The sequence below is a fragment of the Chelonoidis abingdonii genome, chromosome 14 (genome assembly GCF_003597395.2).
Source record: "Chelonoidis abingdonii isolate Lonesome George chromosome 14, CheloAbing_2.0, whole genome shotgun sequence".
In the NCBI taxonomy this organism is placed as follows: Eukaryota; Metazoa; Chordata; order Testudines; family Testudinidae; genus Chelonoidis; species Chelonoidis abingdonii.
This window is the reverse complement of record NC_133782.1, coordinates 38761825-38780755: the sequence shown is the minus strand read 5'-3', so window position 1 is coordinate 38780755 and position 18931 is coordinate 38761825. Positions and strand designations below refer to the sequence as shown.

General features: G+C 51.9%; 2 protein-coding genes across 2 annotated transcripts; both read left to right on the top strand.

Annotated features, from left to right (window-relative positions):
* The first annotated feature begins 5731 nt into the window (after positions 1–5731).
* On the top strand, positions 5732–8703 carry LOC116830784 (cathepsin G-like). Its single transcript, XM_032790430.2, has 5 exons — positions 5732–5795; positions 6626–6773; positions 7560–7695; positions 7928–8200; positions 8554–8703. The coding sequence occupies exons 1-5, from the start codon at positions 5732–5734 to the stop codon at positions 8701–8703; spliced, it is 771 nt and encodes a 256-aa protein (XP_032646321.1).
* Positions 8704–12688: 3985 nt separating this feature from the next.
* On the top strand, positions 12689–15403 carry LOC116830790 (cathepsin G-like). Its single transcript, XM_032790436.2, has 5 exons — positions 12689–12752; positions 13079–13226; positions 14053–14188; positions 14278–14547; positions 15188–15403. Exons 1-5 carry the CDS (start codon positions 12689–12691, stop codon positions 15401–15403), a joined length of 834 nt encoding a protein of 277 aa, XP_032646327.1.
* The last annotated feature ends 3528 nt before the right edge of the window (positions 15404–18931 follow it).

Genomic DNA, 18931 nt, shown 5'->3' with positions numbered 1-18931 from the left:
TCATCCTGCCTGCTCCTAGGGTTAGTTTCTCTCCTTTGGGGGAGTGGGGAGGGGGTCCATTGGCCCCAGGACAAGGGAGTCCATTAATTTCAGTAGACGTTGGATGAGGCGCTGGTGTGGGATTTCCTCGTGGGTCTGCTATGGAAACTCTTCTCTCTTCCCACCAAACCGCCCTGCCCAGCCCTGGCAGAGCAGACGATGATTCCACAGACCCTCATTGTAGTGCAGAAAGGCCCTAGGGAGGGGGACTTGCTGGATCATGGGATGGGAAATTGGATGTAGGGCCTTTCCCCATTTGGGGATGCTGGCTCTGATCCAGCCCCACAGCAGGGAACAGGCTGGTTCAGTGGGGGGTGGGGAATTGGACATGAGGCCTTTTAAACCCTGTGACATGGTTTCTAATCTGCAGTGATTACTGCCTCTGCTTTAGGGCTTTGGGGGGTGGGGAGTGGGGTCTAGTGATTACAGCAAGGGGAACTGGGAGCCAGAACTCCTGGGTTCTATCTCTGGCTCTGGGAGGGGAGTTGTGTGGGATCGTTCTTGGAGTAATTAGGACTGTGAGTTACCTTGTTACCCCTGGCCTCCAACTTAACAGCAGCTGCCCCCCAGTCTCCTGGAACCGCTCCCCTGTGTCACCCAGCCCCTGCTGCTGGCTACTCACAGAAATCCAAGCTCCTTGGCCTTCAAGGGAGCAGCGTACACCTGTTTTCCCTTAACCCACTGTGACGGTATTGCACCCAGTCCTCGTGTGCACGGTGAACAAAACCAAGAGAGGGTTTATTGCGCTTCCTGTGGAAACAAGAAAGAGCACCAGATACCAATGGGTACAGGAGCAACCGAACTCAGATGCTGCCAGATAGGGCCGACACTCACTGATAGTTCCCATGTCTGGCTAAGCAACAGGTTTTCCTTCCCAGAATTCATCCTGTTGCAGAGTTGGCTGGCACCCTAGGACCTGGCCTTCCTGAAATTCCTCCTCACCCCAAGACGTCTTATAAGAACATAAGAACGGCCGTACCAGGTCAGACCAAAGGTCCATCTAGCCCAGTATCCTGTCTACTGACAGTGGCCAATGCCAGGTGCCCCAGAGAGAGTGGACCTAACAGGCAATGATCAAGTGATCTCTCTTCTGCCATCCATCTCCATCCTTCTGCCATCCATCTCCATCCTCTCTAGGGACACCATTCCTTACCCATCCTGACTAATAGCCATCTACGGACTTAACCACCATGAATTTATCCAGTTCTCTTTTAAACGCTGTTATAGTCCTAGCCTTCACAACCTCCTCAGGTGAGAGTTCCACAGGTTGACTGTGTGCTGTGAAGAAACTTCTTTATTTGTTTTAACACCTGCTGCCTATAATTTTTTGGTGACCCTGAGTTCTTTGTATTTATGGGAATAGTTAATAACTTTTTCCTTATCCACTTTCCCACATCACTCATGATTTATATCTCTATAATATTCCCCTTTAGTTTCCCTTTATTCCAAGCTGAAGAGATGCCTAGCCTCTTTAATCTTTCCTCATCCAGGACCCCTCCAAACCCCTATCATTATTAGTTGCCTTTTCTGAACCTTTCTAGTGCCATATATCTTTTTTGAGATGGGAACCACATCTGTTACACAGTTTCGAGATGTGGATACATTGATTTATATAAGGGCAATAAGATATTCTCAGTCTTATTCTCTATCCCCTTTGTAATGATTCCTAACATCCTGTTTGCTTTTTTGACCACCTCTGCACACTGCGTGGACATCTTCAGAGAACTATCCACGATGACACCAAGATCTTTTTCCTGACTCGTCATAGCTAAATTCGCCCCCATCATATTGTCTCCTATGGGAAAAGCTGCAGAAGGTCTTCTTCTGCCCTGTGTTACGCTGATTCTGCCGGCTGTCTTTCATGGCAGTCGGAGTGATCACCGGCCGGTTACTATGGCCATCTCTGCCTCCATGTGGGTTTGGTTTTTCGTGTCTGGCTTTGACGGGTTCCCATGGACTGTTCTGGGATGGGGTGAGGGTACACAACGGGGTCTGGAGGCACATTGCCAGGAGTGGCACACAACTGGGGTTGCCAGTTTCAGGGCAGGCTGGCTGAAAGAGGCAGACACCCGACTGGTGATGTGTTCTGTGATTAGATTTCACCACGCCCATACCCTGGAACCACGGACAGTCCCCCACCAGTCTATCCACCAAGAGAAACCGGACTTAGTGATAAGCAGTCATGGCACCAAAACTCCCCACATTCAGGATGCTCCCTCTCCCTAGAGACCAGTCACTTAGGCCTTGTCTCATTAACGAGCTTACAGCAATGTAGCTGTACCGATGCAGCTGCACTGCTGTAAGATCGCTTGTGTAGCCACTCTATACAGAAGGGAGAGAGCTCTCCCATTGGCATAATTCAACCACAACCAAGGAGCAGTGATATCTATGTTTGCAGAAGAAGCTGTCCTGTGACATAGCGCTGTGCACACCAGTACTTCTGAGGGTGTAACTTGTGTCACATCGAGATACGTTTTTTTCACACCCCTGAGCGACATAAATTATACTGACAAACGTGGTAGTGGAGACATAGCCTTACTCCAGATCAATTGGTGCCTAGATCTTACACCAAAGACAATGCTTGTAGCCAGTTCTGTATCCATGGTACGTCCACACCGTGAATACTGTGTGCAGATGTGGGCGCCCCATCTCAAAAAAGATATATTGGAATTGGAAAAGGTTCAGAAAGAGGCAACAAAAATGATGAGGGGTGTGGAACAGCTTCCGTAGGAGGAGAGACTAATAAAACAGGGACTTTTCAGCTTGGAAAAGAGATGATTAAGGGGGATAGGACAGAGATCTATAAAATTATGACTGGTGTGGAGAAAGTAAATAAGGAAGTGCTATTTACTCCTTCTCAGAACACAAGAACTAGGAGTCACCAAATGAAATTAGTAGGCAGAAGGTTTAAAACAAACAAAAGGAAGTATCTCTTCATACCACGTACAGTCAATCCGTGGAACTCTTTGTCAGAGGATGTTGTGAAGGCCAAGACTATAACAGGGTTCAAAAAAGAACTAGATAAATTCATGGAGAATAGGTCCATCAATGGCTATTAGCCAGGATAGGCAGGGATGGTGTCCCTAGCCTGTTTGCCGGAAACTGGGAATGGGCAACAGCGAATTGATCACTTGATGATGATCTGTTCTGTTCATTCCCTCTGGGGCACCTGGCATTGGCCACTGTCGAAAGACAGGATGCTGGGCTAGATGGACCTTTGGTCTGACCCAGTCTGCCCTTTCTCATGTTCTTAATGAATTATATAAGGTTTATGAACTAGGAAAAAGGAATAAGAGAGTTATTTCCATGCTAAAGCAGGCAGACATACACACCCCGATGAGTTACCATCTAACTTCGAAGAGCACCAGAGCTGTACTGGTCTGTCAGTTCAAAGTGTCTCTCAGGGCAGCCCCTGGGGAATTTGGTGGCTCTAGCCCACTCAGACGTCAAACAGCCCAAAAGACAGAACATTGTCTTGTGGCTTCCTTTTATTGACATCATTCAGCGTCCAAGCCCACAGCACATCCTTGCACCTCACATTTCCCAGCGGCCAGAGGGCTATTAACCATTTTTTTGTATTGTAATGGTCTGGGATAGCCCATCTGATTTTAATAGTCCGTCTGAATGGATGCCGGAAGGCGGGATGGAGATTCCCAGGCCTGGGTTCCCAAGTTCAGAGCAAACACTTTCAATGTGTGAAAGTAGAATGAATTATATTGTAAAAATAAGAATGGATTAAAGAAATGTTGTATGTACCTTTAAGCAGATATAAGAAATGTTGCAATACAGGTGCCAGGAAAAGAAACATTAGGCATGAACAAGGGTGCTAATGGTGAAACATTAACAGAAGATCAGTAATAGTGAGGAAGGAAATAAGATATGCATGTCTAGCCCAAGTAAACTTATCAGATTCTGCGTCCTTTGTTATCTTGTTAAGTTCTCGCCCTTTTATCTGTATAAATAAGATAGTTTGTGTCTTGCATGGTGCTCACATTATCTGGGTGTTATTAGCAGAGCGCTGTGCTAATAAAACAGAGTAGTCTGACAAACTGTGAGTCCTGAGTCAACTTTGACATGTTCATGTTTCCCTATAGCCTGGAACACAGACACTGCACGTGAGATTGACGCAGGCAGCAACGCACAAGCACAAGAACTCATCTCTCTTTTGAGTGAAACTAACCCACAGGTGAACAGTCTGGTCTCCAGTGAGGAGTTTGTTAGTTCTAATGCCAGCTGCCTGGGCCTGCCAGCGTCACACCATGTAGTCCATCACCAGCTAGCCAGGAAGGGCTGACAGCTCTCTCTGGTGTGAACGGGCCATCCCCAGGCCATGAGATCCCCTGGATGGTCACTCCAAGCCCATTAGTCATAGGTGCCAGGATAGAGACATTATCCCTGAACTGGTACCTGTACGCACAGCTCGCCGTGAGCATGGAGCGTGACAAGTTACCAACTTTCAGTAGAGGCCTCACCCACTGACACCAGGAAGCAGTATCCGAGGTGTGGTGAGTTTGTCAGGTCTGAGACAGGACTGGCTTGTGAAGAGCAGTGAACACTTTGCTGATTGGCACCAATGGGCCTCTGGGTCACAGGGGACTGGGAGCCAGGACTCCTAGGTCCTATCTTAGGTTACCTAGGGAGGTGGTGGAATCTCCTTCCTTACAGGTTTTTAAGGTCAGGCTTGACAAAGCCCTGGCTGGGGTGATTTAGTTGGGAATTGGTCCTGTTTTGAGCAGGGGGTGGGACTAGATACCTCCTGAGGTCCCTTCCAAGCCTGATAGTTTGTAATTCTATGATTATATCCCTGGCTCTGGGAGGGGAGTGGGGTCTAGTGGTTAGAGCAGGGGGGACTGGGAGCCAGGACTCCTGGGTTCTCTTCCTGGCTCTGGGAGGGGAGTGGGGTCTAGTGGTTAGAGCAGGGGGGCTGGAAGTCAGGACTCCTAGGTTCTATCCCAGCTGTCGGAGGGGAGTAGGGTCTAGTGGGTTAGAGGAGAGGAGGCTGGGAGGCAGGACTCCTGGGTTCTATCCCCATCTGTATCATTTCCCCTCTGGTGCTGCACAGTCATAGCTCTCAGATCTACAATGTCATACAGACTACCACATTCCGTTCGTTTGGTCAAAGATGCAACGGGGAGCTTCTCAGAAACTCTCCCACCACAGTCGCTGTGATCGGGGCTCATGGCTGCTCTGCCCAGCCCCACTACGTTCATGGCTGGGCCACCCTGAGAAAGATCAAAGGACCACATTCCCATCCACCACCCAGATCTGTCTCTCGCCCCCAGCACACAGACACGGGCAGGGAGCTGAGCGAGGATGGGGCCAGGTGAATAAGAGCCACAGCTGTGAGCCAGCACCCAGAGCACCCCTGAATCCTGCTAGACATGTGCCCACTGGGGTCCTCTCCATTCAGTGGTGCATCATTCATCCAATTGTGCAGAGACCCAGATAGGCAGCATCCATCCAGCTGTGCAGGGACCCAGCCAGCTGTGCAGGATCCCCTGCTGTCGCACGGCCTGTCCTTCCCCTCACCCCATGTGGTTGGCTGTGGTTGGAAACTGAGACACCTGAGACCTGCATTTCTATGAGTGTGTGGGCAGCCCTGAGGTTTCCTGCCTCCCAGATCTTCCCCCTGCTGAGTCTATAAAGCCCCCAGGCCTCAGGCAATTGCACCCTCCCTGCACTGACTCCTAATATGAAGGTAGAGATCTTGCTCCTGCTCCCCATGGCCTTGCTCCTGCCCCCCCGGACTTGGGCTGGTGAGTATGGCTGGGATTGGGGGCCCCTGGGATTTTGGGGTGATTGGGTGGGTCTCAGGGATTGGGTTCAGTGGGTGGTATCTTGAAGCCTGTTACAATCTGCACCATATGTTCACCACTTTTACAGGACTATGATTAGATTTATACAAAGCGTGTCTTGTGAGGTATCATCTAAAGACTCATAATTCACTGATTATTACTGTCGTGGTAAAATATGTGTGGCAGCTAAAGTTATAATATTCTGCTGTATGGTGTTACTAAGACTTGTTCCAAGTCTGGGAAGCAACCACAAACCAGTTCCCCAGGGACAAAAGACTAACCGATGCCTCAGCCAGGTATCAGTGTATTCAAATGGACCATCACCTGGTTAGGTGGCCTTTCTTGAGCACGAAAGAAGACGTGGGTGAAAAATTTACATCTTGACAAAGAAACAGCATGGGTTCCTGTTCACACAATATTGGGGTGGGGGTATGGAACCTGACTGAAGGAAATTCAGCCAGTAAGATTGTCAGTGCCCTTTTGGGGCTTGCCTGGCCTAATCTGGGGTGACCTTGGCCCTGAATGCCATTAACTCAAGGCAGTGTGATTACTGATCCACTCCCTGTGCGTTTGGCACCGATTATCCACCCAACGAAAGCAGAGCTTTAGATTCACCTCCAGGCCCCACAGGGTGTCCAGTCTGGGGCAGGTTCAAGCAGAGGGCAGGGTTCCAGGGAGAACATCACAGCAGGTGGATTGACATGACGACTCCCCTTTGGGATGGGGAGCTTGGTCCCAGCCCAGTTCAAGGAGATGATGGAGCTCTTTATATGACCCTAGTCTCCCCCCAGGTGAGATCATCGGGGGCCAGGAAGCCAAGCCCCACTCTAGACCCTACATGGCCTATCTGGATATACAAAGTGGAGTTAATAGATCCTTCTGTGGAGGGTTCCTGGTGTCAGAGAACTTCGTGCTGACGGCCGCTCACTGCAATGGAGAGTAAGCGCCTCTGTGCTGGGGATGTCGGGGCAGGTTGGAGTTAGCGGGTGATGAGGGAGCTGGGAGCTCTGGCGCCTTCGTAGGTTGCAGAGAAGTAGCAATGAGTGTGACAAGCCAGAACAGCAGAGCCCAGGGGTCTGATCTGCTCAGGGGGTGTCGGAATGTTTCTAGGTGCCTGTTTAAACCATGGTCCAGATCCAATGCTGGGTAAATCAATGGAGCTACGGCCATTGACACCAGCTGGGGTCTGGTCCATTGCCCAGCTTGGGGCGGGGAGGGGCTCACAGCCTCAGGACAGCTGTGCAGGGCTCTGAGCTGGGGGGAGCTGGGCATAGAATCCTGTGTGGGTCATGCTGGAGAAGGATTACTGGGGTGCAGGGAACTGAGACCCAGGGGCTGGGACCACAGCAGAGAGTGAAGCAGCTCATGGGAACAGCACAAGGGGCTGGGGGAGACAGAGGCTGGGACCCCCCCACTAGCTGGCAGGTGTTTGTGCTGCAACCAGCGCCCAGTGCAGGGGATAGTCCCCTTGTGCCATTCTACCCATCCCTTCCACCCCTGAGCCAGCCAATCCCCTGTCCCGGGGCTGGATTGGAGCTGCCAATGTGTATAGTGATATGTACATTTTTGCTGGCATAAGCTGAATCCGATAGCTAGGCCTGAGACCTGAAGGATGTCTTGTCCCCTCCATGTCACTCTTCATGTGACAGACTCACATTTGCCTGTCCCCCACCTCATGTACACTCCTGCCTCTGATGCCCCATGTATTGCTCTGGGTTTTTACAGCAAGATTATTGTCAAGCTGGGAGCCCATAACATTAAACAACGGGAATGGAGCCAACAGAAAATCTCTGTGCGCCGCCGGATTCCCCATCCGCAATATGACAAGGAGACATTTAACAATGACATCATGCTGCTGCAGGTACCACCCCTATTGCATCTCCCCACCCCCAGTGACCTCACACTGCTGCAGAAACTGCCCCCATCCCATCTGCCCACCCCTGGTCACCTCACACTGCTGCAGGTACCACTCCCTCCCATCACCCCACCCCCAGTGACTCCATGGTCATGGATTTTTGCTGGGGACGGGGTGTGTCTCTGTGTCCTCGAGTGTGAACTTCATGTTTATCTTCATCGGTCTTGTCTCCCCCCAGCTGGCGAAGAGCGCAAAGCTCAATAGATGGGTGAAAACCATCACCCTTCCCTTTGCCAAAAATTCAGTAAAGCCAGGGACCATGTGCAGCATCGCTGGCTGGGGCAGGACTAGTACAGAGACTAAATCAACCCCGGACACACTCCAGGAGGTGAATTTGAAGGTGCTGGAGGATGATGTGTGTATGAACAATCTGGATGTGACATACAATGACTATGATGCTTCCACCATGATGTGTGGAGGAGATCTGAAGAAAGGCAAAACCTCTTTCAAGGTGAATCTCCTTCTGGCTTCAATCATCCTTGATAAATCGTTATTATGAATGAGGCTTTTGGGGTTGCAGTTGGGCCTACAAATGGCCAATAGGGGATGAGGCCTCACTGTGCTTGGTGCTGTACAAATGAGTGGGAAAAGAACTGGTTTTGTCTCAGGGGAAGGCAGAGACCAGCTGGACAGGGGAGTGGGCGGGATGTTTAGACCAGCTTGGTTGTGGGGGGCCAAGCAGAGTTGGGGGCACATTGGGGGGTGATACTGAGGCCAGCTGAGCCAGGGCTGTCACTGAGCTGTGCATCAGTGGGAAATGACTCCCTGAGTTGTTCTCAATCTGTGGCTTGTTTTATTTCACAGGGTGACTCTGGGGGCCCCCTGGTGTGTGGGAAAACAGCCCAGGGCATTGTCTCCTGGGGATCCGAGGATGGGAGACCCCCAGCAGTGTACACAAGAGTTTCCACCTTCATCCCCTGGATACGGGTGACGATGAGGAGGCTGCAGCCCTGAACCGTGCTGGGATTGGCTGCACCAGCCAGAGCTGCACTGCTTCTGTCCTTTGGAGATGCCCAGATGTAGGGCCTGCTTTGCAGAGGGGCTGAGCCCCCTCTCCCCAGGATAGCCTCCCCCCCCACCTGAGTCCTTCCCCTCACTCTGCTCAGGCAGTGCCCAACCCATGAGCACCAAGGCAGGGAGCCTAGGGGAGTTAGAAGCTAGGTTCAAGGCCACCTTCCGTCACATCCCTTGGCAATCCCAATGCTTAGGCTCCTTCTTTGCTAGGGAAACAACTGGTTTATTTCCCCTGGGGTAATGGACATGAGCCAAACCCTGGGAAAGACCCAGCAATTTGTAGCTCTCCCATGTCGGCCAGTCGAGTGACCATTTACAAGAAATTCTCGTTGTTACTTCCACCTGCTAAGTTATGTTGAAACTGCAGCCTGCTCTGTTCTCACTGGGCCTTTCCCATGGGTTAGTTCCCCTGGGGTGATCACCGTCCATCCCAAACACACTTGTTCCCAGGCCGGCAAGGCCAGAGTGAAGGGAACTCAGCGTTGACCATGCTGAATTATTACAAATCAATCCCTGTGCTAATCACCTCTTTCCCACCTCCCTTGTCCCCCCTGATGAGCAGCCTGAGGCATTTTGCTTACCGCTTGATAGCCAGCAATTAATAAAAATGAAGTTACAAAAAAAAAAAAGTGATTCCAGGAATGAGTGATCAGCATGAACCTCGAAATCCAGAGCAACTGTTGCATCTGTTCTATCCCTCTCTGTCTGTCAATCCCCATATCTATCTATCTATTCCATCCCCATCCGTCTATCCCCTTGCCCATCCATCTAGTCCCATCCCCATCTACCTATTCATCCATATTCGTATCTCTCTATCTCTCTGTATCTCTCTCCATACCCCCATCCACTTATCCCCATGCACACATGCCTCTGGCTATCAATATTTCTATATTTCCCCCACTATGCAATGTCAGAACCAGGTTTCATCTCTTTCATCTCTATGGGGTGTGGGAACTGACTGACTCTAGGGGGCTGACAATCAGACACTTTATTTCCCCATTCTCACCAAGGGGTCTTCAGGAAATTATGCTATCACAGATGGAAAGGGAGTCTGCTCCCTCTGACCCACATCCCTCCCCCCGGTTCACACCCACACTCAGGGCTGGGGACTGTTGAGAAAATCCATGGCTTCACAGATTTTAATTTTAATAGATGTGATCATCTATGCTGAACCCTTGTATCACACAGGGCAGAGAACTTCCTCACAATGATCCTAGAGCAGATCTGTTCAACAAATCCAGCCTTGATTTAAAAATTACCAATGATGGAGAATCCACCACGACACTTGGTAAATTGTTCCAGTGGTTAATTACCCTCACTGTTAAAAATGTTACGCCTCATTTCCAGTCTGGATTTGTCTGGCTTCAACTTCCAGCCATTGGATCGTGTTAAACCTTCCTCTGCTAGAGTGAAGTGCCCCGGTGAAATATTTGTTGCCCAGGTAGATACTTATAATTTGTCATCAAGGAATCTGGTAACCGTCTCTTTGTTAAGCTTAACAGATGAACTCTTTGAGTCTCTCACTCTAAGGCACATTTTCTAATCCTTGAATCACTCTCGTGGCTGTTCTCTGATTCCTCTCAAATTTTTCCACATCCTCCTTGCATTGTGGGCACCAGAACTGGACACAGGATTCCAGCAGTAGTTGTGCCAGTGCCATATAGAGATGGAAAATAATCTCTCTGCTCCTGATCTAGATTCCCCTGTTTAGGCATCCCAGGATCACATTAGCCCCTTTGGCCAGAGTGTCCCACTGGGATCTCATGTGCAGATGATTATTCACCATGACCACGAAACCTTGTTTCAGGTACAGCTTCCCAGGATAGAATCCCCAATTCTGTAAGTATACCTCACTATCTTAATTCCCACATGTATACATTTCCATTTAGCTGTATTTAAACACATTATTTGCTTGTGCCCAGTTTACCAAAAGACCAAGCTGTCTCTGTGTCAGTGACCTGTCCTCTTCATTATTTACAACTCCCCCAATTGCTGTGTCATCTGCAAATTTTATGAGTGCAGATTTTATGATGTCTTCCAGATCATTGACCAGGTTTCCCAGGTCTATGGGGTCAGGGGCCTGCAGAGTTTGGATGGCCTCCACCTCAGCAGAAGAGGGACCAATCTCCATGGGGACAGGCTGGCTAGAGGAGTCAAGGGAGGGCTAAGCTAATAGCCAAAGGGGAGGTAGAAAGAGGGAGGAAATGAGCTTTCAGCACAAGAGAACTGGAACTTCCTCAGTGCTCTCAGACTTCTTGAAAATTTGCTGCCCCAAAGAGCATCCAATTCAAACAGACACATTCTACTCATTGTACAGATGGGGAAACTGAGGCCCATGAAGATTGTTTCAAAACCTGCCTAAGTGGTTTGGGTGCTCATCAACAATCCATGAAAATCCATGCCTACCAGGATCCTGGGTAGAGATGGGAACAGATTCCAAGTTTCTCAGGTCCCCAATGTCTAACCTCAATCTCCCTTGCTGCAGATTAAGCCCATTGCTTCTTTTCCTGGCCTTCAGAGGATACAGAGAACAGTTGATTCCCATCCTCTTTATAACAGCCCTTCACATAGTTGAAGACTGTTCTCAGGTCCCACCACCTCTTGGCACCTCTGAGAGGCAAAACTTCTCCACTTGCAAGCACAGAGTCTGAGTGTAGAAAAGAAACTTTTGATGAAAGGAGGAAGTGACCTAACATTAATTAGGGAAAATGCCACAAGCAGGATTCAGAATCGTAAAACTGTGAACAGAACGTCCACCTCAATGTCCATGGGGCAGCGTCTCCTACCTTATGTTCTTGAGTTCTACAACCAACAGTTACTTTATTGTGCCTCTCTCTGCTCCCTCACCACACCCTACTCACAGTGGTTGTCCTTGGTCAGTGAGGACCCAGGGTCCAGAGGCGCATCTGTGTGAGTTCACCTCCCACCTGGGGAAAAAGACACCTTGCTTGCTTTGCCAGCTGAATTCTTGCTCTGACTGGCTGCCATGCCGGCTGCCGTTCTGCTCTGCTGTCCACCTCACCAGTTCCCATCATCCATCCTCACTGGCCACTTGCTCGTTGCTTTTACCAGCCTCCTGCTTGCCAGTCATCTTCTGCTGCCACTTGCCTCTGTGCTGTGACCTCTGCAGCTCAGTTTCTTGTGGTTCCACCCAACACTTAGTGACTGTCAGCTCTTAATGGGGGAAACTGAATCAGGCTGGGCAGAAATGCTGTCCCATCCATAGGCGCTGACTCCATGGGTGCTGTGGGGCTGGAGCGCCCACAGGGAAAAATTAGTGGGTGCAGATCACCCACCAGCAGCCAAGCTCTCCCCTGGGTTCTATGTCTGGTTCTGCTGTATCATTACCGCTCTGCTGCTGCACAGTCATAGCTCCCAGCTGTACCGTGTCACAGAGCCTGCCACATCTCCTTCGCATGAAGCCCGCCTGCTATGGTTGAGGTTATCGGGGCTGAGGGCTGGCCCGCCCATCCCCAGCCTCCTCATGGTTGAGCCAATGTGAGAAAGATCAAAGGGCCATGTTCTCACCTGCCACTGAGATCAGTCAGTGTCAGCCACAGATCCTGCCACAGAGACAAAGGCAGGGAGCTGAGCGAGGAACGGGCCAGGTGAGTAAGAGCCCCAGCTGTGAGCCGGCACCCGGAGCAACTCTGGATCCTGATAGACCTGTCCCCATGGGGGTCTTCTCTATCCAGTAGTGCATCATCCATTCAGCTGTGCTGGGACCCAGCTGCCAGGTTGACGCACAGACTGTCCTTCCCCCCAGCCCATGTGGTTGATGTGGCTGGAAATTGAGATGCATGAGCCCCACATTCAGATGAGTGTGTGGGCGACTCTAAGGTTTCCTCCCTTCCATCTTCCCCCAGCTGAGTCTATATGTCCCCAGGCCTGAGGCCAATGCATCGTCCCTGCACTGACTTTGAACATGCAGCTCCAGATTTTGCTCTTGCTCCCCATGGCCTTTCTCCTGCCTCCTGGAGCTCAGGCTGGTGAGTACGGCTGGCAGCAGGGTCCCCTGGGGCTTTGGAGGCAAATGGGGGTCTGAGGGATGGGGACTCTTTGGTTGGTGTCTATGGACCTGCTGGAGTGAATGGGGAGGGGAAGTTCTCAACATCTGGGTCAATGCAGAGCTGGACAGCTGCTCCTGGGGTGCCTCCAATGGACCTCAGTCCCAATCGGTGCCAGGTGAGGGCTGGGCAGCTGTGCGCAGCTGGGGAGTGGGGTTGCCAGCACTGGGGGTGACAAAGCTGCTTCTGCTGGAGTGTTTCATCTGTGTCTGCTCTAATCCTCACCTCATCTCTCCCTGAGGTTGCAGGGAAGATCATCGGGGGCCGGGTAGCCAAGCCGCATTCCCGCCCCTACATGGCATATCTCAAGAGAAAAACCTGCAAGGGTGAAGAGACATGTGGGGGGTTCCTGGTGCGGGAGGATTTTGTGCTGACAGCCGCCCACTGTGCCGATGGGTAAGAGCCTGTCTCTGTGCTCTAGTGTCTCCCTGACCCCAGGACCCAGCTGTGCAGGGATGCAGTTGTGCAACCCCCTGAGATGTTCAGGGATTTAGCAGTGCAGCATCCATCCAGCTGTGCAGACGTCCAGCCATGCAGCATCCATTGGGCTGTGAAGGGCTCCTTTTGTGCAGGGATCCAGGTGTGCAGCAGCCCCCCCTTACTTTAATGTTTTTCTGTGTGAAAGGCAAACAGAAGACTAACGTAATTTAACAGAAGACTATTCATAATTTAACACATTACAGTTCATTTAATTTGTTCGATATCAGTTAAGTTGTTATTTAGTATCTGCATCATAATGGCATTTGGGTGCAGGTCTCCGGTCTGTGTTCTCCAGGAGGGAAGACCAGACAATTACATCGTCCCGCCTGGCCTTGGAATCTAGGAAACTAGAGGAGATGACCAAGATCAGGGCCCCCATTGTGCCAGGTGCTGCACAGACCTTAACAGAGATGGGTGACCTAAGAGTAAGAGAAAGAGACAGATGACTATTGTTCTGGGGGAGCAACCCCACACTGAGCCCCTGCCCCACTCCCAGCAGCACGGCACCCCCTACTGATACCTCGTTCTACTCACTGCAGCACAGCACCCCCTACTGAGCCCCCGTCCTCCCACTGCAGCACAGCACCGCCTACTGAGCCCCCGTTCTACCCACTGCAGCACGGCACCCCCCTACTGAACCCCCGTCCTACCCACTGCAGCACAGTGCTCCCTAGCACCACACAGGGGTTAGCACTGCCTCCAAGGACCTCCAGTTCTAGCCCAATCTCCATCTGGCTTCCAGGGACATCACGGTGCTCCTTGGAGCCCACAATGTCCGTCAGGATGAGGAGACCCAACAACGAGTCTCTGTGCGGCGGAAGATCCTCCATCCCAGATACAACAAGACGAGCATCGAGAACGACCTGATGCTGCTGCAGGTACCTGCCCCCACAGTCCCCAGCACCAACCTTGTCCCAGCCCCCATCTGGGCAGAGTGCTGACCCCTCTGCTCTCCCCCCTATTGCAGCTGGCGGAGCCCGCGGAGCTGAGCAATGCCATATACACCATCCCGCTGCCCCAGGTTGGCCACGTTGTGGATCCGGGGTCTGTGTGCAGCGTGGCAGGATGGGGCAAGACCAAACGCCATGTTATTCTAACCAGCAGCATCCTCCATGAGGTGAAGCTGGAGGTGATGACAGACAAGACCTGCCAGAAGGACGGGCTGCTCCGACGCTACTACAAGCCCTCGAAGATGATGTGTGTGGGGGACCCTGATGAGGACAAGGCCTCATTCTCGGTAAACACCCAGTTCCTGGAGGGTGGCTGGGCTGGGAGCTTCCCCCTGAGCCAAGGGAGTTAGCAGATCAGTTAGGGTGACATTCAATGGGCAACACTGAGACTGGAATCTGTCTGTCTGTCCATCCCCATCAGGGGCGGCTCCAGGCCACAGTGCACCAAGCGTGTGCTTGGGGCAGCACGCCGGTGGGGGGGCTCTGCTGGTTGCTGGGAGGGCGGCAGGCGGCTCTGGTGGACCTCCCACAGGCCTGCCTGCGGAGGGTCCGCTGGTCCCACGGCTCCGGTGGAGCATCCGCAGGCACGCCTGCGGGAGGTCCACCAGAGCTGCGGGACCACCGGACCCCCCCCGCAGGGAAGCCTGTGGGAGGTCCACCGGAGCCGCGGGACCAGCGAGCGGCAGAGCGCCCCCCGCGGCGTTCCGCCGTGCTTGGGGCAGCGAAATTGCTAGAGCCAGTCCTGATCCCCATAATCTATCTATCTATCTATCTATCTATCTATCTATCTATCTATCTATCTATCTATCTAACTAGCCAGGTGGGGCAGTGGGGGAGTGCAATCCCTGCTATAGAGTAGCTCAGAGAGGACAGGCGAATGGTGTGCTCTGAGCTCCTATTCACCCTCTACCTGCTTTGATTTCTCAGGGTGACTCCGGGGGCCCCCTGGTATGTGATGGGAAGGCCCAGGGCATCGTCTCCTTCGGCAAAGGTGATGGGTCCCCCCCGAGGGTGTTCACCAGGGTCTCCGCATACGTCCCTTGGATCAAGAAGACAATGAGGGGTCTCAGCAGCCCAGGGTCCATGCTGAAAGCCCTGCATCCCTTCATTGAAGGGTGCAGAGCTGGGTTTGGGGAGTTATGAGTATGAAAGAGTCCCCTACCCCCGAACGGTGGTGCCAAGCCCAATGGGTGCTTGAATACAAGCCCAGCTTCTTACTCCCCCTATGTAATAAAATCCTGCATGAGAAAGAGACTCTTTGGGGAATCGTCTGTCTGTATTTTGGCACCTCCTAGGGCTGAGCACCCTGCACTGCCATCCTGGATCCCTAGGTCTTGTTCCCCAGCCCAGTCTCCCCTCTTAGGAGCTGTAGGGCCCACTGAGAGTGAGTCCCCTACACTGCTGTCCTGGATGCCTGGGTCCCATTCCATCTCCCAGTCTCTGCCTGCCAGGGAATGGGAGCTCTGGGGCCCCTTAGGAATGGCTGCCCTGCACTGCTGTCTCGGATACCTGGGTCCCAGTCTCTGTACAGTGTTTGCCTTGTACCATCCACAGAGCCTCTCCTGCCTGAGTCCCTGACACCAATTTTAAAAGGCAGGACCCAATTTTATCCCCCTGCCTTTCCACTCTCCGCCACACATGAAGGTTCATGAAGGGCAGCACTGACTCGACCTCAGCCATGTACCCCGAAGGACAAGCTGGGAGCTGGGTGTGATGAAAGTGGGACTAGTGGTCACGATTTTATGATGCCTGGTCATGCCTCAGTTTCCCCCCTGTGCTTTGCATTGCTGGGCATGGAAGTTAAAGGGTAAAAAGCTGCTCTTGGGATAGAGCAGAAGCTACGAGGTGCTGGGACATCTCACCATCTGGAGGTGGCATGAATGGTTCATTGACAACTGGCTGAACCCAACCCAGATCACTGGAGGAGCTGGAAAGGCAATGGGAGTTCCACACACTCACGATGAGAAATCCTGGCAGGAGGACAATGGCCCAGATGTGCTGGGGGGCTGGGGAAAGAGCTGGCCTTTGCAGAGACCTGGGGGCTCTCTCCTGGGATAGACAAAGAAACAAGAATGGGAAGAGGGAGCAGAGCTGGGGTGCACCCAGCTTGGCTGGCTCCTTGCACTAGCGGGGTCCAGAAGGACTATGCCTAAACCTTGGCTTGTCCAGGCTAAGCCGAGGACGTCCCCAATCTGGGTTCAGTCCAGGGAACCAGTCAGCTCAGCTCTTTTTGGAAAAGACAGCTGGGTGACACTGCCAATCTCAGCTGAGGTGCACGGGTCCCTGGGGAGCGTAGACACCTTGGAGCAGGAGTCTCTGTCAGGCAGAGCTCATTGTGTGAAGCAGGGGGGCTGGAGTCCAGGGGCTCAGTCTCAGAGGCAGTGAGGTCCCAGGGCCCATTCTGAAGGCAGTGTGGCACCCCTGGGGGGCCGTCACTATGACAGGGATACGTCAAGCAGCAGTTGGAGAGCCAGGGCACAGCAGAGATCCTGTGGAGACATGACACCAGCTGGAGGGGAAACGCATAGGCAGGCCTGGGCTAGCCCTGGTGGTGGAGGTTGCCTCAGAGGGGGATGTGGAGCCCCCGGGAGGGGGAACCATGGCAACAAAAGTGAGTGCTGGGTTCCAGATGTGCACATCCACCAGGGTGTGCTGGGCCCCAGATGTGCACAGCCCTAGGAGTCAATGGGCCAGACCCTGAGCAGGTGTGAATGGGCTGTAGCCCCACTGGGGTCGATGGACAAGATCCCACCTGGGGTCAGTGGGACGTAGCAATACCTTAACCCACAGTGTAACTCTCAGCAGTTAGAGGTCTCCCCTCCCAAGCAGTGGGAGACCCCCGCGGTGTTGGTTACACAGCCAGAGACAGACTCTGTTTAACAGGAATTGCCCTGAATACAGAGATGGAAACACCATGAAGGTGGGAAGGTTTCTGTCACATCGATGCTGATCTGTTCATAAAGCTGCAGAGGTGATGGCCAGTGGGGACCATCAGACCATATCCTCTCCCCCCACTCCCATACAGTGAGGGCCGGAGAACCCAGCCCAGGGGATCTGAATGACGTTGCCTGGGACTTGACCATTCAAATCCCTTCGGTGGCTGGCCCAGTGTCAGACTCAGAGATGCTGCTGTCATAAACAGATAGCTAAGGGTTAATGTCTATTTCACCTGCAAAGGGGTAACCAAACACCTGACCAGAGGACCAATGAGGAAACAAGATTTTTCAAATCTCAAGGGAGGAAACTTCTGGGTGTGGGTCTTTGTCTCTCTGTTGCTCTCGGCTCTGAGAGTGAACGTTCTCTCTCCAAGCTCTCTAATCTTCTGTTTCCAATTTGTAAGTACAGGTAGAAAAACAATATAGGCTTTTGTGTTGTTTTTTGTATTTACACGTGTGTAGTTTGCTGGAATGTTTTAAATTGTATTTCTTTTTGGATAAGGCTGTTTATTCATTTTTCTTTAAGCCAAATACACTGTATATTGTCAGCTTGATACAGAGATCATTTTATGTCTTTTTATTTCTTTTTATATAAAGCTTTTCTTTTTAAGACCTGTTGGATTTTTTTCCTAGTTAGAACTCGCCAGGGAATTGGTGGGGAGGAAGGAAACAGGGGGGGGAGGGAAAATCCCTTTGTGTCAAAGTTGCAAAGCTTACCTTTGCAGGGACTCTGACTGATGGTGAAAGAAACTTGATCTCTCTGTTTTGCATTTCAAGGAACTGAAATAGGGTGATCGTCCCGGGCCATCCAGGGAGGGGAAGCCTGGGAGAAGGTAAAGAGGAGACAAGGGGAGGAGGGATATTTCCCTTTGTTGTAAGACTCAGGGTATCTGAGTCTTGGGGTCCCCCAGGAAAGGTTTGGGAAGACCAAAGTGCGCCAGACACTGGAAATCTGGCTGGTGGCAGTGCTATAAGATCTAAGCTGGTAATTAAGCTTAGAGGAATTTATGCTAGGCACCCACATTTTGGACGCTAAGGTTCAGAATTGGAACTTATGCTTATAACAGCTGCTGCCAAGGGCTGGGCTGGATTCTCGATCCCTGATGATGTGTAACTCAAGCCGGGAGGTTTCTCTAACGTCTCGGCTCTAGTCCTAGCTGGGATTAGCTCAGGGCCATCCCAGGGCCGGGGCTATGCAGGGATCAGACAGAACAAGCACTGTGTCCCTTCTGGCCTTGGAATGGATGAATCTATCGAAGGAATGTGGCTCTCATATTGCAGTGGGTCAGGGTGGAGAGACCCAGGGCGTTTGAGGGCAGCCCTGGGAATTTCTCTCATGCCTCTGGCTCAGACAAATCTGGTCTTTAGCCAGACAGGGATCAGCACCATGGCATCTCCCGGTAGTGGGGAGCACTGGCCAGCACTGCCCCTGTTACCAGGTGGAGAGAGGCAGGCAGAAGGGAGTGTGGAGACACACAGATCAATTCCATCTGTATCTGCTTTTCAGCTACTGGATTTGGGTGTCAGGGTGGGGTGGGAATAATTCCAGCCCTGTAAGTGTTACAGTCCCACAACCTGTAACCAGAGACCTGCCCTGCCTGGGAGGAGCCAGTGCCTGCCCCAGATGACACGGGTCAGCAAGGGACTCAGTGCTGGACATGTTTGTATCAGATCTGTACTGATTCCAGAGTATACAAGACAGGAAGTGAAATTTATAAGCAGTGTGGTGGAGGGA

What these genes read in the sequence shown, in the direction of transcription:
- LOC116830790 (XM_032790436.2), top strand. Translation starts at nt 12,689, where the DNA reads ATGCAGCTCCAGATTTTGCTCTTGCTCCCCATGGCCTTTCTCCTGCCT. An exon ending in GCCGCCCACTGTGCCGATGG is followed by an intron (nt 13,227 to 14,052) that starts GTAAGAGCCTGT and finishes TCTGGCTTCCAG; the next exon opens with GGACATCACGGTGCTCCTTG. An exon ending in ACGACCTGATGCTGCTGCAG is followed by an intron (nt 14,189 to 14,277) that starts GTACCTGCCCCC and finishes CCCCTATTGCAG; the next exon opens with CTGGCGGAGCCCGCGGAGCT.
- LOC116830784 (XM_032790430.2), top strand. Translation starts at nt 5,732, where the DNA reads ATGAAGGTAGAGATCTTGCTCCTGCTCCCCATGGCCTTGCTCCTGCCC. An exon ending in GCCGCTCACTGCAATGGAGA is followed by an intron (nt 6,774 to 7,559) that starts GTAAGCGCCTCT and finishes GGGTTTTTACAG; the next exon opens with CAAGATTATTGTCAAGCTGG. An exon ending in ATGACATCATGCTGCTGCAG is followed by an intron (nt 7,696 to 7,927) that starts GTACCACCCCTA and finishes GTCTCCCCCCAG; the next exon opens with CTGGCGAAGAGCGCAAAGCT.